Source organism: Dromaius novaehollandiae, chromosome 2, assembly GCF_036370855.1.
Source record: "Dromaius novaehollandiae isolate bDroNov1 chromosome 2, bDroNov1.hap1, whole genome shotgun sequence".
Classification (NCBI taxonomy): Eukaryota; Metazoa; Chordata; class Aves; order Casuariiformes; family Dromaiidae; genus Dromaius; species Dromaius novaehollandiae.
In genome coordinates, this window is record NC_088099.1 from 65,979,422 (window position 1) to 65,996,018 (window position 16,597).

The 16,597-nt window shown below is 45.1% G+C and overlaps 1 protein-coding gene across 1 annotated transcript; it reads left to right on the forward strand.

Annotated features, from left to right (window-relative positions):
- Positions 1 to 469: 469 nt before the first annotated feature.
- Positions 470 to 7,168, forward strand: LOC135327375 (uncharacterized). The gene is given in 4 exon segments (XM_064505492.1): positions 470 to 1,153; positions 1,325 to 1,618; positions 1,620 to 2,603; positions 6,138 to 7,168. Coding segments are annotated over 4 exon segments (2,826 nt in total). The 3' UTR covers positions 7,002 to 7,168.
- Positions 7,169 to 16,597: the final 9,429 nt, after the last annotated feature.

Genomic DNA, 16,597 nt, shown 5'->3' on the forward strand with positions numbered 1-16,597 from the left:
AATTTACTATAGATATGATCTTACATCTTGCATAATATTTATGTGCATATTCCAGAAAGGAGAAGAGATAAATAAACATTGAATTCCATTGTTACATAATACTTAAATGACTGGAAAAATCTGATTTCTTCTCAACTTGCCTACAGTCATTTTCAGCTTAGCACAGGCAAAGTATCCATTAGTATTACTGTAGGGAACGGCGATCGGAAGATCTCGCGATGGCACGGAAAGAGGAAGGATATGACGCAGAGATAGCAGTATGCTTGTAGGTATATAAGCGAATGCATACGTCCAATAAACGCCATTTGTAGCATCCTCATATTGGTGTCAGTGCTCATTGGCCCGGAGGCAGGAGGAGCCTCCGTGCCGTCTCAGACGGACGGGAGATTGCGCATTAAAAGGCGACAAGTGGTGACCCCGACGTGATAGCTGAGACGGTGGACCGCAGGCGGTCGAGAGGATCCGGATCATGGACGCGGTAGTCAAGGTTGTACGTGTGGGTGCCCGGGAATGGGGGCTCTCTATGAGAGCGGATGCAGTTGCGAACTGCGTCGGGCGGCTCCTGAAAGAAGGAGCGATAGTTAGACCAGGGGACATTCTTTCCCCTTCTAACTGGGAGAAATGCACTCGAGCGCTCGCTCAGACAGCCATGGCCACGAAGAAGGCTGCAGAGCTCAAGACATGGGGAGACGTAATGACCATTTTACAAAGGACTAGGGAGGAGCGTGAGACTTGGCAGGCTGCTCGCGTGGCGCTGCACATGTCCGCGGAAATGGCGACACAGACAGCAGCGAACGCAGAGGAGCGAACGGAGGTGATAGAGGGAGAGACGATAGTAGGGGATGAAGTGAGAACAGAGAATGTGGAAACGGAGGAGGCGGTTTATCAGGAACCAGAGCTGGGAGAGGGGGAAACACCAGAGGCATACCCAGTAATACCCCCTTCTCCGCCACCACCCCCACGGTACCCGTGGAAAGAGATGAGGGCGATGGAAAGGGGAGAATCAGGGGACCTTTATGGGGACCGAGATATGAGAAAGCCAGTGGCAGGTAGTGGAAAAGAAGGCAAGGTGAAAGTGGAGGAGGCAGAAGAAAAGAAAAGACCGCTTAGAGTGGATGATCCCCGAGACTGGCTGCCGGGGGCCATGATTCGGGTGCAGTGGGAAGACGAAAGAAGAGAGGAAGCAGGGGAAAGACCGAGGGTGCCACGCCCGGGGAAAGATGGCGCTGGCCGAGAGAGGAGTGGGCGTCGACCAGCATTGCGGAAGGAGGGGACTGAAGACTCAGGCACAGACTCTGACTCCTTAGAAGGAATAACGACGAAGATGCAGCAACTAGGGCGGAGTTCCCCGCTGCAGTCAGATGCGGAAGAAAAAAAGGGGAAGAAAGTCACAAGAGATATGGAGCAGATGTTTATGCTGCTTACAGCTCTGGAAGAGGAAGTAGCTAAACAAAGAGGGCTATTAGAGGCAGCAGGTTCCGCCCAAGCGGGAGGGGGAAAAGAAATTCCCCTAACGGACTGGAAACTGATAGCGACGGAATGTGCCCTGAGTGGCCTCAAGTTTCGTGCGCCAATAGGGGCCTTCCCAGTACTAGTTGCCCCCGGGGGGGGGGGCAGTGGAATGGGTGCCCCTCGACCCAAAGACGGTACAACAGCTATTGAAAGCAGTGCAAGAACAGGGCCTGCGACACCCAGTGACACAGACGTTGCTGGACGCGGCGCACGCGGGAGGCCTAGTGCCGTGGGATTGTCGCACCCTCGCGCGACTGGTCTTATCGCCCACGATGGTCCTTATGTGGAAAGAGGCGTGGACCTCGCGTCTGCAGCAAGCGTTGATGGCCGCGCAGGCAGACCCGCAGAACCCACTGGGCCAATCCACCCTAACACGGTTAAGAGGAAATGATGCGGCCATGGTTACGCCCCAGCAGCAGGCAGCGGGCCTGAGACCTCGGGAGATACTGGCGGCAACAGAAGCATCTCGAAAGGCCTTTGATGACATTGGGCCACTGGTGCAACAGGCAGACCCATGAACGACTGTGAAGCAGGGAGTGGGAGAGCCGTTTGACAAGTTTTGTGACAGACTACAGGCAGCAGTAGAACTCGCATCTTTACCAGACGCTGCAAAAGGAGCGGTAATGTTGGAATGTATCAAACAGCAGGGCAACGAGTTGACAAAAGAAATCCTAAGAACAGCGCCTAAGGGAGCAAGTCTAGGGCAGACGATCAAGTACGTATTAGAACACCGGGACAAGACCACAGCCCTACAGATTGCTGCAGCAGTTATGGCAATGCCGGAGGTTAGAGCTAGAGGAGGTCCAAAAGGAGGCCCATGCTTTGGCTGCGGGCAAATGGGCCATTTGAGAGCACAGTGCACGAATAAGGGAAGTTACGCGCGCCCAACAGGGGGTATGGGGAGCCTCACATGCTGGGCCTGTGGAAAACCAGGACACAGAGCACGAGATTGTCGGCGGCCGGGAAACGAGAAGCGGGGAGGGCAAGTAAGGGGCCACCCCTCCCCGGTGAGCCGGCCTCAAGTAGCCCCCGTCAACAACAACACACCGCTGATGGACAGCTCCAGCGACCAAACTCCGAAGGGAAACCCCGCGTGGCCCTGGTTTTAGGGTGTGAGAAGAGACCCCGAGTGAGAGCGCATCTGATAGGCCCACCAGGGGCGGGTCCTCCTAGCATCCCCTTAATAATGATGCTAGATACGGGGGCAGATGTTACATGTGTGCCCTCGTGGTTGTGGCCATCGAGTTGGCCAGCAAAAGTTGCAAGCTCGTTAGATGGAGTGGGAGGCAGGGCGGAGGCTATGATTTCTGAAACCGATATCACAATTGTATTGGAGGACCCGGATAGGCCTGCTCAGATCATCCGTGTGCGGCCGTACATAACTGCCATAGGGGAACCATTGTTAGGGCGAGATGCCTTATCACAAAGCGGCTTTCACCTGACAAATTTAGGGTAAGGGCCACTGCCTACCTCCTTGGGGCTCATTTCGCTGTCCCGCTGACATGGTGCTCCAATGAGCCTGTGTGGGTAGAGCAGTGGCCATTGACAGAGGACAAATTGGCGGCTGCCCGACAAATAGTAAGTAGAGAACTAGAGCAGGGACACCTGGAGGAAAGCCACAGTCCCTGGAACACTCCTATATTTGTGATACACAAAAAGGACAAGTCTAAATTTCGATTACTGCACGACCTACGAGCGGTAAATCAGCAGATGGAAGCGATGGGTGCCCTCCAGCCGGGGTTGCCACTACCATCAGCAATACCAAAGAATTGGCCAGTGGTGGTGATGGATATCCAAGATTGCTTTTTCTCTATACCATTAGCCCCTCAGGACAAAGCTCGATTTGCCTTCACACTGCCCTCAGAGAATCTGCAGGAGCCAGCAGCGCGATATCAATGGACAGTCCTCCCGCAGGGCATGAAGAATTCACCTACGATTTGTCAGGCGGCAGTGGCTAAGGTATTGCAGCCGGTAAGGGCGCAGCTCCCGCGCGCGCTTATCATCCATTACATGGACGACCTCCTAATAGCCGCAGAGACCCAGCAAGAAACCGATCAGGCAGAACAGGCAGTAATTAACTGCCTAAATGAAGCGGGGTTGTACGTCCAGAAAGCGAAGACGCAAAGGGGAGAATCTGTCGACTATCTGGGAACCACCATCCTCCCCAGAGCTGTGGTCCCACAGCCAATAAAGCTCAATAGAGAGATACGGACGTTGCATGATGTACAGCAATTGGTTGGAGCTCTCCAATGGCTGCGAGGGCTGATAGGTATTCCCAAGGAGTGGATGGAGCCACTGTTCGAGTTGCTCAAGGGCCGCAAACCATGGGAACCGAGGCAGATGACGCCGAACGCGTTAGAAGCCCTCCGAAAAATAGAAGATCTCATGGTAAGGGGCGGAGTAACGAGATACGACCCGGCCAGACCAATCAGTCTGTACGTGGCAGTTACAAGAACAGGAGCCATAGGTGTTCTAGGACAAGGGGCGCCGGAGCGTCCGGAAGTCGTATGGTGGATAGTGTCGAACCAAATAAGTATGGCATACGTTACAATCGTAACAGCATTGGCACAGATGATACAGAAGGGACGAACCGCCGCCGTTCGGCACTTCGCGAAGGAGCCTGAGTCCATTTACCTACCGGTAAAAAGGAGTCAATGGGACAGCGTGGTCCAGAAACAAGATAGCATAGCAATAGCTTTAGAAGGATTCCCGGGAACAATCAGATTATCGCCTGTGCTGGAGATGTATACACACCTCTCCGTCCTTCGGCCCCATCTGAAAGTCCGAGTGCTACAGCGACCTGCACCAGGGCGCACAGTGTTCACCGACGCGTCATCGGTGACCAGGGCAGCGGTTGTTGTGTGGCAAGATCAAAAGGCCCAATGGCACCGAGTGAAGATCAGCGAGCCGGACAGTAGCGTACAGCATCTAGAGGCCCGAGCTGTGGCGCAGGCATTGCAAATGTGGCCAGAAGAGCATTTGAATGTAGTGACAGACTCCATGTTCGTCTTTAAATTGTTACACAACATGTCGTATCCCGGATGGGCCGGGTCGCCCATTGCGCTAATGCTAGAAGAAGCCCTACAACAGCGGCGGGCCACTGCCTCCGTTATTCATGTTCGGAGTCATGAGGCAATCCAAGGAGTGTACCAAGAGGGCAACAATAAACCCGATCAAGCGGCCAAAGGTGTGTGGACAGTCGCAGAAGCAAGGCAGGTGCACGACCTTCTCCATGTTGGTGCAAAAGCACTGGCAAAAAGCTGCAACATCCCCCTCACCACAGCTCGTGAAGTGGTTGCGGCTTGCCCGTATTGCCAAAAAAAACCCCTGTGGGGAGCCGGCATCAACCCCAGGGGGCTGAAAGGAAACCAAATATGGCAAACGGACTTCACAATGTGCCAGCGACTTCGACCACGGCCCTGGCTAGCTGTCACAGTGGACACACACAGCGGTATCATTGTGGCGACCCAACATAAACGAGTCACAGCGCGGGCGGCACAGTTGCATTGGCACACGGCAATGGCCTGGCTGGGTGCCCCAGAAACTATTAAAACAGACAACGGCACGTGTTTCACAGCGCAAAGCACGAAAGAATGGGCCGTACGGTGGGGAATTAAGCTAGTGCACGGTATTGCCTATAATAGCACAGGTCAGGCCATCGTCGAGCGAGCAAACCGCACTTTAAAGCAAAGGATCGAGATTCTTGGGGAGGGGGAAGGATATACACAAAGGATCCCCGCGCACAAACAATCAGAAATAATTATGTGGGCCTTATTCGGTCTGAACCAGTTCACCAGGGGGGAGGAGAACAAGACGCCAGCGGAAAAGCATTGGGCGGCCCGAGCGGTGCACGAGGGACCAGACGTAAAGGTCCGAATCCCGGAAAAAGGGGAATGGGAAGAGGGGTGGCAGCTGGTAACCCAAGGATGAGGGTATGCAGCGGTCAGGCAGGGAGAAGTGGTAAGATGGGTCCCTGCAAAGTGGGTGCGCCCAGACCTCAGGGCAAGGACAAGACAGGAAGCAGAGAGTCGGATGAATTAATGAATGTCTGAGCTTTATTGCAGGGGAGGACCACCCTGAATGGCCGATGATCCCTCCTAGCAGCAAAGACAGCAGACAGGAGAAGAACAACAGATGAGAAAAGGCGCGTGAAACCACAAGAAGAATGCGTAACCAGAAAACCCGAGAAGATGGCAGGGGGAGCAACCCAAGTAGCTCTCCTCGTAGCAATGCTGGGACTGGGACTCCAAGGGGTGAAAGGCGAACCAACGTTAGCGAAATGGGGTAGTAACAATCTATGGCTCACCTGGGCAAACCGGACAGGAAATAAGCAATTTTGCCTGACGCTGGTGGGTGCGGGGCAGCCTTTTAAGACATGCTTAATAGGGGTCCCATTGAATTTGACCGTAGACCTACCAAAGCTGAGAGAGCATTGCACAAACACAAGCAATATTAGTAACTGCTTGAACACGCTGAATGCATCATTGCCCTGGGACCCGCAAGAGCTTGACCTTCTGGGTTCGGTAGCACCAATTAACTACACCGGTGCGGCATGCGTGCACTTTGGGAATAATCAACAAGGGATAAATGTCTATAGAAACCTTAACTGGACCGGGTGGACCAAGGTGTCCTCAAGCACACCGGGGTTTGATTATACCGCAAAATCATACTGTAACGGCTCTTTGGGGACGGAAACAAAAGGAGGAGGGCTGACCCATTGGGTAAATGAGACGGCTAGGGACCTCCCTGATGGAATATTCCTGATATGTGGGGACCGGGCGTGGCCCGGGATCCCAAGACGTGCTGTAGGGGGGCCTTGTTACTTAGGTAGCTTAACTATCTTTGCGCCCAATCTAACGGCTGTGATAACCATGGCAAATCAAACGAGTCGAAGGCGCCACAGTCTGACGAGCTTGGGTCCCGAGTGTGATGATAAGGTTGAGATCTGGGGAGCGGCGTCTCGAATCGGAGCATCAATCATCCCGCAGATTGGTACAGCACACGCCTTGGCATCCTTGGGAAAGCTAGCTTGTTGGGCGGTGAAGCAGAGCAACGTAACAACCAAAGTACTGTATGAAATGGCACAAGATATGGATAGCTTACGACATGCTGTCCTGCAGAATAGAGCAGCCATAGACTTTCTGCTGTTAGCCCAGGGTCATGGGTGTAAAGATGTGGAAGGCATGTGCTGCTTTAATCTGACGGAGCACAGCCAGTCAATACACAGTGAGTTAGAATGGCTAAAGGAGCACACGCAAAAAATTACCGTAATGACTAACCCGCTAGATAGTTGGTTTGGTAATTGGCTTGGGCTAGGACCATGGGCCAGGCAGTTACTAATAGAAGGGTTGCACCTGCTGCTGATGCTCGTGCTAGGCATATTAGCATGTAAACTAGTGTTTAGATGCTTGGTAAGACAACTGCTAGAAAAGGGGTGGTCCCGCCCACACCCACATTATGAACGCTTAACCCGCGACACGGCAATTTAAAGCAAATAGCATAGCCAAAGCATGGGGAGGGGGAGATGTAGGGAACGGCGATCGGAAGATCTCGCGATGGCACGGAAAGAGGAAGGATATGACGCAGAGATAGCAGTATGCTTGTAGGTATATAAGCGAATGCATACGTCCAATAAACGCCATTTGTAGCATCCTCATATTGGTGTCAGTGCTCATTGGCCCGGAGGCAGGAGGAGCCTCCGTGCTGTCTCAGACGGACGGGAGATTGCGCATTAAAAGGCGACATATTACTCTACATTTCCTTCCTGCCTGAAAACAGACTTATCCAGTCTTGTTACGCATGCAACTAATCATCGCCAAATTTAGTTTTCAAATAGTACTACTGAATAATTTTGAGAAGTGAGACTGCTCTAAATTCAGCTAATTACTTATTTGAGGTAAAACATTTGCTGAGCCTTTCATAGGCCTTTCAAGTTTCCTGGTGCATTTATTTCAATTCTTTTATACAGGTAAAATTCAGCATGCTACCAAAAGTTATGCTCTAAAAAATATCTTTAAAATATCAATGCTATTTTTTGGTCCAAGTTTATGAACCAAGTTGAATTTATCTAAATCTGAACAATTCATATGACAGTACTGAGTGTCAGCAGTAGTAGGGATAAAAAACCCTGGCACTGTTAGCAACGAGTTGAACTACTCAGGATAACTAACACGTGCGCAGCTTGTGTGGACAACCACCATTTCCCGACTTCTTTATAGAGCCTGAGTGGAGCTGAGTTCCTTAGTAATGCTCTAAGAGTTATTGATACGAAAAGCAGAGAAACAACAGTAGCCTCCCAAAAGATAGCATCATGTGAGCCCAGCTATGAGACTTGCAAAACAATGGGCCTGTTTATGAGGTGATGTAAATCAGCAAAGTTCCTCTAAAGTCTAAGGAAATATAGACCCATCTGTTAAGGGATGAACGGACATTCCAGCTAATAAGAAATGCCATCACTGTTGTGCTACTAAGAAAAGAAAATGAGCCAAACCATAAGATTTTCAATTCAGGAATTCTTCCTTTTTCTGGCTGTCCAATGCCTATCACATTTTGGGGGACTACTGCAATATGAATAAGAAAAAAAACCTGTCTACATTAAGAAGCTGGTTTCATATTGAAAATATCAAAGGCTTCCCCGATCAGAGTAGACAGCAGATTATGGAATTGAACACACAATACTCTGAAGAAGAACTTATTTTTTAAATAAAGCAAATACTCAGCCCCCTTAAACCCTAGTCTTAGAGAAAAGTTTGCAAATATGAATCCATTTGCAGTAAAGATTCAAAAGAAAGAAGGTAAATATAAACAAGCAGTATAGAAAAAAATAGATTAATTTTCTTAACTTATTCCTATGTTCTTTAGGGGATCTGGCTTATAAAGGTAGAATATTTGAGGATGGCAATATTATGTGTCAACCACGCTTTTCATAGAGGTATTGAAAGTGAAGTTGCCTGGCCTAGAGAAGAATTTCAATTATTTCTACCCCAATTCCAGAGTTAAAACGCCCAAGTTCACTTCTCTAAAATAGACTGAAATGTTATTCAAAAATAATAAGAATAGTGAGTGGCATTAATTGCATTTACTTTCCTTTACTTAAACCTCAGGTTTTGGTGAAGGCCCTGTAACATGTTAGGATGTTACAGCTATTAATCAGTGTTTAAATTTTGTCCAGCCACTGTGAAGGAGCTTGTACTACCACATGATTCACTTTAGTTCTGTCTGCAGATACATCCACACCCACCTAAATACCCTTTTACACTGCCAGAATCAGCCCTTCGCCGTCCAATGCTGTAACCTTTCCACTTCCTTGAGAGCTGTTAGCTCTCCTGGTGACAGCATCTTCATCCCATCAGCCAGCAGTCCCTCACCCTCCTTGGGTACCTGCCGCCTCCTCTGCCTTCCTTACTTAAGGATACGGCTAGTGACTTCAGCATTTTAGAGCCTCACTCAGGGGTCTAAAATAGTCACTTACTCTTCACATGAAAAGCAATCCATGTATTGCCTCTATACCCACTCAGGCGATCCTCCAGATTGAAACTGGAACGCAGCTCTTTTTTTTCTATGTATGTAGCGAAGAGAGAAACAACAAAGCTGAACCAACCACAAACAGCTTCTGCAAATTACCCAGAGCAAGCTCAGGTTTATTCCATAAGGCTACAATACTAGCTACAAATACAGAGCTGGCTAAACCATAAGGGAAGATATTGAATAGGTCAGTGACATTTTGCAGGAAATAAAGTCTTGACTCTATTCATAGACATACTGCAACAAAAGATGGTGAGGAAGGCCCAAACCAAGCTCCTACATTACAATTTTTAAGTTAATTTTGGATCAGGCTTAGAGAGAGCATCAGAAACCCTGATTTCAGGGTTATAGTCTGGCCATCATCATCACTTACTCCTGAAGGGAACTAATTCTTTTGACCATTCTTGCCCTGACCACATGGACTTAGAAATACTTCACAACTGAACACTTTAAATAAGTGTTCAGTGTAATAACTGAAACAATTCTATTTTTCTTCATCTTTTTCCCCCAAATGTGAAACTGTTAAGTGACCAGGGAAGGAAGGAAGAACGAGAAAGAAAGAAAAAAATATCAGAAAATGTACTCAGAAGAACAGAGCGGGTCACATTTCAGTAAAATTTAAATAAAAGGATATTTTGGCAAACAAACATAACATAATACACTGAGTAATTTTGGCACATTATGTTTGGGTTGCTTTAAAATTAGTATCTGATTGTTTCTACCCTGTTGAGCCTGAAAGCAGGAATGATCATTTGTGTTTGTAGAGTACTGAGTGCAATAAAACGTGAATTCTGTATCCTTGCATAAGACAAACAAGTAATAGCAAAAAGAAGATGTCTGCAGTACAGATATGGAGGGAAAGTCTGCCTGCAGATACCATGTTAAGTTTACTGTAAAATAAGCTATGTAGAAAGTGTCCTTAATATGCATATTAAGGGAAAAGAAAAGACATCTAGAAATTGTTTACAATCCTTTTATAGGTGATCTTGACTAGTGTTATATAAACCTGCACAGAGTTAAAGACTATGTGATCAAAATTACCACAACATAACTGTAAAATACAGTGGTATTTTTTTTAAAATATTCTTTTAAAAACTGAAAAAGCAAAAAAAAAGAAAAAAGAAAAGCACATTTCTCACCAACAGTGGAGTGAAATTTATTAAAGGAACAGAAAATCTGAACATGACTAATATCCGTGCAGTGTACTTCTGGCACTGTCCACTAAATATAAAATACTCAAAGGCAGGATGAGCAAGTACACTATGCAAGAACTCTTTGACAGATCATTAAAAAACATTGTGTTACATACGGTTTATTTGTAAACCAAAGCCAAGATACGATTTTAACCAATAAAGCAACTCTTTGACAAAGAATTATCATTCAAAAGAACTAATTAATAAATAAAATTGTTCTACATGCAAAGAGAATGTAGAAGTATATGTGATAAGATGATTTTTATCAGTTAAAAACAAAAATGAAATTATACAGAGATGCTATGAGTAAACACAGAAATCCATATCATTTCAGATTTTAGAAAGCCTACATAATTCTAGTATATTGCATCTAAAATTATTTGTTGAATAAAAATCTGTAATCTTTCAGCTCACATCCTCAGTTAGTACTCAGATGGTACAATGCCAGCTTAAATGAAATATGGCAAAATCTGACAGATACTTCCATAAGTTCAATGCTTCTGAAAAAGCTACCAATCAGATGTACACTTCCTGTGATGAGGTTTCCTGGTTAATTGTGTAGATGTGGGTTGCCCATGTTGCAGAGCTTTCTAAGCTTCTACTAGGGCTTGTGGACAACTATCAACATTTAAAAACACTCATCATCACCCTTTCCCATCTAAGTCACAAATTCAGTAGACTGAAAACACTCTGTTGAATTGTAGAGCGTGAATCTACTTTATGTGGTAAGGAGAGGTAAAAGGTGACACAGATATTTGACACTGACCAGATGTGGTGAATGCTGCCAGTTCCTAAGTGCCCGTATACTAACTGCTCTGTAAAGCTGGTAATTCCTTCTGCTTCTGCAACCTCAGGGTACTGGGTGGATAGGCATACAAAATGTCTTGGCTACAAATGCAGAGCTGCACCTGTACCAGAGGTCCCCAAGTTGCACAGGCGCTGCCTTGGGATCCTCCCTGGCTTGTGCAGCGAGCTTCCGTTACTTCCTCTTCTAAAAGCAAGGCAAAACGTCCGTGTCACCATTACCAAGGTCTGCTACATGCTCTGGCTGGAATAGGATATTGTATTTTAATCAGTGAAACACATGCCAATCTTGCCATCAACTGCACTGTACCCATGTTCTCCATAGTCTCGTTATCCCACTGAAAGTGAATGTCCATTTTACATCACCTGCAATGTCATTATTGCTATCAGGATAGAGGGGAAGAAAAGGGCAATCTGATTTTCTCCATACTACCCTAACGAGTCCGGCAATGACAGCTTTCACCCGTATCCCACTAATTTGTCTGACAGGGCCTGACAGTCTGGAATAAGACTTCCTTGTCACTGTCACCATCCTGCATACAAAATTTAAGTATCTGGTTCTATACGAGTACCTATGTCTGCTTGAGGATTTCTTTCTCTGCCGCTGTAATCAATGTCCTACATTATCCAGATTTCCTCCTTCCTCTCCCTCTCCCCTCACATGCCTAACCATTTGCCTCACTTAATTTCCAAGTGAGTCAGTATACTGAGATCTCCCTCTTCTGCCAATGGGACTTGCATCTTCTAGCTATGGCACAAATGTTGCCCTGAGTTGCTTCTGTTCTGCTATTCCCATGCTGCCAGCAAATACTAAGTCACTGAGATAATACATTTTCCACGGCCCATCCCAGCACTGTGCTACGCTGCTTGAATGCTGCACGGGCAGCTGAGCAACCCTCGGACCTGGGTCTCACTGAAGTACTGCCCTTGGAAATGAAATCCCAATACATTAATAATCAAAGAGTCAGCAGGCAAAATGCCAGCCTGATGCTGCATTTTGTATGCAGTGCCCCTGGACCACAGGTCTGCGTCACTAACACCGGTGAGTCGATCTTGTATCTTGTACAACACAGTATCTTATACAACACAGCTGCGAGTCAATGCTGCCCGTTACTGATGCTGCCTTTGGGCAGGACAGGCGGTGAAGCACCCTAAATTCCCCTTGCTCTGTTCCAGGCCACAGTCCCAGCTAGGAGATTCACAGCCCCTAACTGGTAACACACTGAATGGACCAGTGACCCTCCCTGCAGCTGGGTTACTCATTATTTTTTTGATGTGTTATTTCCTCCAGACTTGATACTGGTTTTCAATTCTGCACTGCAATAGAGGTTTTTAATCTCTTGAAAGTAAACTGAAAATGTCCTTAAAACCATACTAGTAAATATATTGCATCCTGTGTCTTATGGCAGACTTTTAGCCAGTTTCTAAGGTCAGACTGACTAGGGAAGTAGCTACAGCCCAGCAGCCAGATGTCTTGAGGTTGCAATTTTTCCTTGCTCTCTTATCCCCAAATGGCTGTGCTTGCCACCACTGTTTGACGATACATGTCCACTGCTCTGCGTCTGATGGAGCAGGAGATAAATGTGTAGAGGGCTCCGAAAACACCATCTGTTAATAAAATTGTAATATATATGTACCATAAGGATAAATACATATATATCTGTGGGGTAAAAGCTCCTTTTCCCCAGGCTGTTGTTCTGTGAAGTAGTCCCTCACCTTCACTGCAGTTTTTAATCCATGTCTATAATTGTGCGATGCTGGTCCCTAGCACCAGACATCCTCTTTCCAAATCATTTTTTACCTTTCCACCAGTCCTGTTCCTGAAAAACATATTGTGGTCTTGTTTTGAAATACCTGTATTTCAAAAACACTCACTTTTACCTGTCACTGCTGCAGGAGAGCTGAAAGCAGCCAGCAAATTGTGGAGGGGACCAGCCCGCTACATGACCTCAATTGAGGAACAAATTCTCCTTAACAGCAGCTGCACTGGGCTTTTTCTCCCCTGGCAGTGAGAGCATTTCTACACACTCCTCAGCCCAACTCCAGCCCTTGTAGGCCTTGATTAAGCAGGGACACAGAAGCCAGGCCCTGCCTTTGCTAGTGCCTCCCAGACTGTGGAGCATCCAGGCACTGAAGTGAGGGAGAAGCCAGCATGTGATAGGACACAGAGGCTGTGAGCCGCAGGCTCTCGCCTGCCTCCATCAAATAGCTGTTGCTTCCATGCCATGAGGTGCTGTCAGGCTTCAGTTTCTTCTTAAGCCTTATCTGTCCTACCTGGGACCCCACAGGTACAATTGCTGCCCTCCAGCTCCAAGGGAGAAAGAAAAGTTGCTTATCCACCTTCCCCCCAGCCATCCTGCTGCATTCATCCTTTGGAGATGACCCAAAACTCTGCCTGAGACTGGAGCAAGAGAATCTACATGAATGATTTTCCATCACCTCCAAAGATATATCTGTTCTACTTCTCAGTGCAAAGACTTCTATTTCTCATTGCAATGATGTAGGAATTCTGACAAGGAAAAGTAACAAATACAATAATTTGGCCCAGATGCTTTAAATCTGGAATTCTGAGCCTAGTTTGCAGTCAGCGCTAAGATTTTGTGGGCTGTGTTATTGCAATGACCTCTATAGCCTTAACTGTAAATGAAGTTTTCTTCAATTGAAAAGTAAAATAATTTAAAACCACTAGTTGTTTTCACTGCTTTTATCTATTGCTTTCTTTTTTCCACTTCTGCGGTATCTCCATGGCATCTGCATATGAACATTCTTGACTAGCCATCCCGTTAGCTGAATGCGTAAAATATCCGATCACTTCTGCCAAGTGCCAGCCAAAGAAATGGGAGTGTAAAGTCTCAGTTTTTGAGAGCAATGGAAAAATGACATAGTAACAATACATTATGAGCAAGTGAGGGTAGGAAAAAAGAGCAGAAGTGAAAAGATTCAGAAAGTATAACAAAAGTGGCAAATATTGCTTGCACATGAAATTCATGCAGCATTGTTTAATTGTATTTTAAAACCTTCAACAATTAATTCATGTAATTCTTCGGTCTCATCTCTTAAAATTCTCATTTATGGAAGTATGATTATATGATGTGTGTTCAAGTCCCCCAATTTATTGTAAAAGTTGATTTTTTTTCTCCTCATCTTTTGACACTTTTCTCTCAATAAGACATAGCTAATACAGTACCCTTCTAATGATGCTTTCAGTCCCCAAACAGCCCAAAGTGGTAAAGCATACCTCAGATGAGCCTTCGTTTTCCAGCAAGAAGTTTTTAATCAATGCATCAATTAGTACAATGAATTCACAGTCCCTCAGCAGGCTTAGAAAGAATCTTCATCTTGGATTAACAGAGCAGATAGAAAGAAAAGTGAGAAATGAAAAGCAACACAGTGAAATACATTTAAATGTGATAAGCTGTGATAGAGATGGAAGGAAAAAGTTATGAATAGCCACCTTTGAATAATATTATCAAACCCAAGCTATTTATTTTAAAATATAATAAATTTCCCAAAGACAAAACAGAAAACCACCTCTTTCTCCTTTGAAATGTAGTACTGAATTGTGAGTTTTATTTCTGAGTTACTTGATACAGAACACTTAAGCCCATTCCTTTTCTTAGCTCAGACCTAGACAAATGCCTATTAATTAAACATACCTTCATTTTATGAGGTTAAAAATGTTTAGAATATAAAAAATAAAGTAATGAAGTGTATTTCTACATAACAGGTGAGATCTCTCTTGTTATTTATACCCTTGTACTTATTCTGTCATTGAGAAAGAGTTTCTAGAGAAAAAAATTCAGGTTCCTCTTTCTTTCTTTTTTCCTTATTATTTCCTGAAACACAAATAAACAATCATTAAACAAACAAAGAACCTTTCTTCCTTTCAGATATCAATGTCTCCTCCCAGTGAAGTGTTTCTTTTCAGCTCTCCAGGTATCCTACAAATACACAAACCTGCAGTCTATATTTGAAAAAGCAAAACCGCAAAGACTAAATGTAAAACCTTTTACGCTTTCTGAAATACTTAGCTCAAAACAGAAAAATAAGGAGAAGCTTAGGCTAAGAAACCTGTGGAAATGTTGTTGAAAAAGAGTTTCAAATGCTATTTCATTCAATGTGCTGAGATATATCAAGTTGTGTTTTCTGCATCCCGTGTTAAACTTTTGACAGTATTTATAAGAAACATTGCAATTGCCAGAAAATTAAACTTATAGTGTTTGATGTATCCTACCATATGAAAACAACTCACTTTAACTGGTAGGAAGAGTTGGGTTGTTTTAAACACATTTTTAAGTGGCTTGCATTTGCTTTCTCCTGACATTTTTAACATTTCCTCTATTGAATTTCAAAAGGAGTCTTTTCTGAATTGTTATTGTTAACTTGCTAAGCTCTAGTTACTTGTAATGCTTTGGTTGCAAAGTAACGCCCCTTTTAAAATGACATTTTTGTTGCACATAAAATATATATTAAAATCCCATACTCTCCAAAGAGATGCACCATTCTAAACTTTTTCAATGATTCCTTTTTTGGGGGGACCAAAGAGTCAGTCACCCAGAGTGCCTGCTGTATGAAAAACCTCTGAGAACCCAGAATATTGTGTGACAGTAATGGCATATTTCATAAACAACAAATGGCAATTCCAAGACCAACAGGCAACAGAGTGAGTCGCAGACAAAGCAGAGCCTTCACTGGGTGCTGAATAGTAGTGTATCTGAGTGGTATCTGAAAAAAACTGGTGAGAATCCACCTGCAACTTTATGTGATTAATGTGTGATTGAAGAAGAGAAATATAGCTGTTCCCTCACATTACATGCTTTGTATAATTTCTCAGATTGCCTATGCAGAAGGCTTCAATGAGCACTGCCTAACAGGTAGACTTCTGAGAATGGAAAAAGAAAGTTTAACTAGGCACAAGAATTGTGCTGTGTCAAAAAAAAAAAAAGAAAAAGAAAAAAAAAAAGAAAGAAAAAATCAACTCCCAGTGCCACACGCAAAAGCAAACAGATAGCAAATATTGATCCTCCAGCAAAATGCAGTTCAAGTTGTGGCATACTGTCTATATTTCTACAGCAATCCCCAAAATAGCCATGCCACATTTCTCCAGCAGCCTGGAAACACTATATATATGAAGATGGTTTGACAATAATAGTGTCTACACACTGCTAGTGTAAGAACTGCCACTACAGCATTTGGTGATGAAAATCGTTTCAACACTACACTCTCAAATATTCATATCATCAGAAGTTGCTGTAATTGCTTCAGCTTCAGCTTTGATGAGGATAATGCAGCATGCAAACACAAGGAGTCAGATATGGCAGCTTCTTACAGAGACCCCTGACTCAGATCTGACATTCAGGGCTGTCCCTCACCACAGGTTGCAGATTTATTTCTTCCTTATTTTCAGGGCTGTTGCATTGTGTGAGCATAAAGAAAATGAGAAGATACCAGAGAGAAATGATGCAGGCACTTCCAGTGCATTTCCGTCTCACAGTCATTGTCCACCCTTTACACAATATGTGACAATTAATACAGCCAGCCAAAACATGTGAACAGGAACCTTT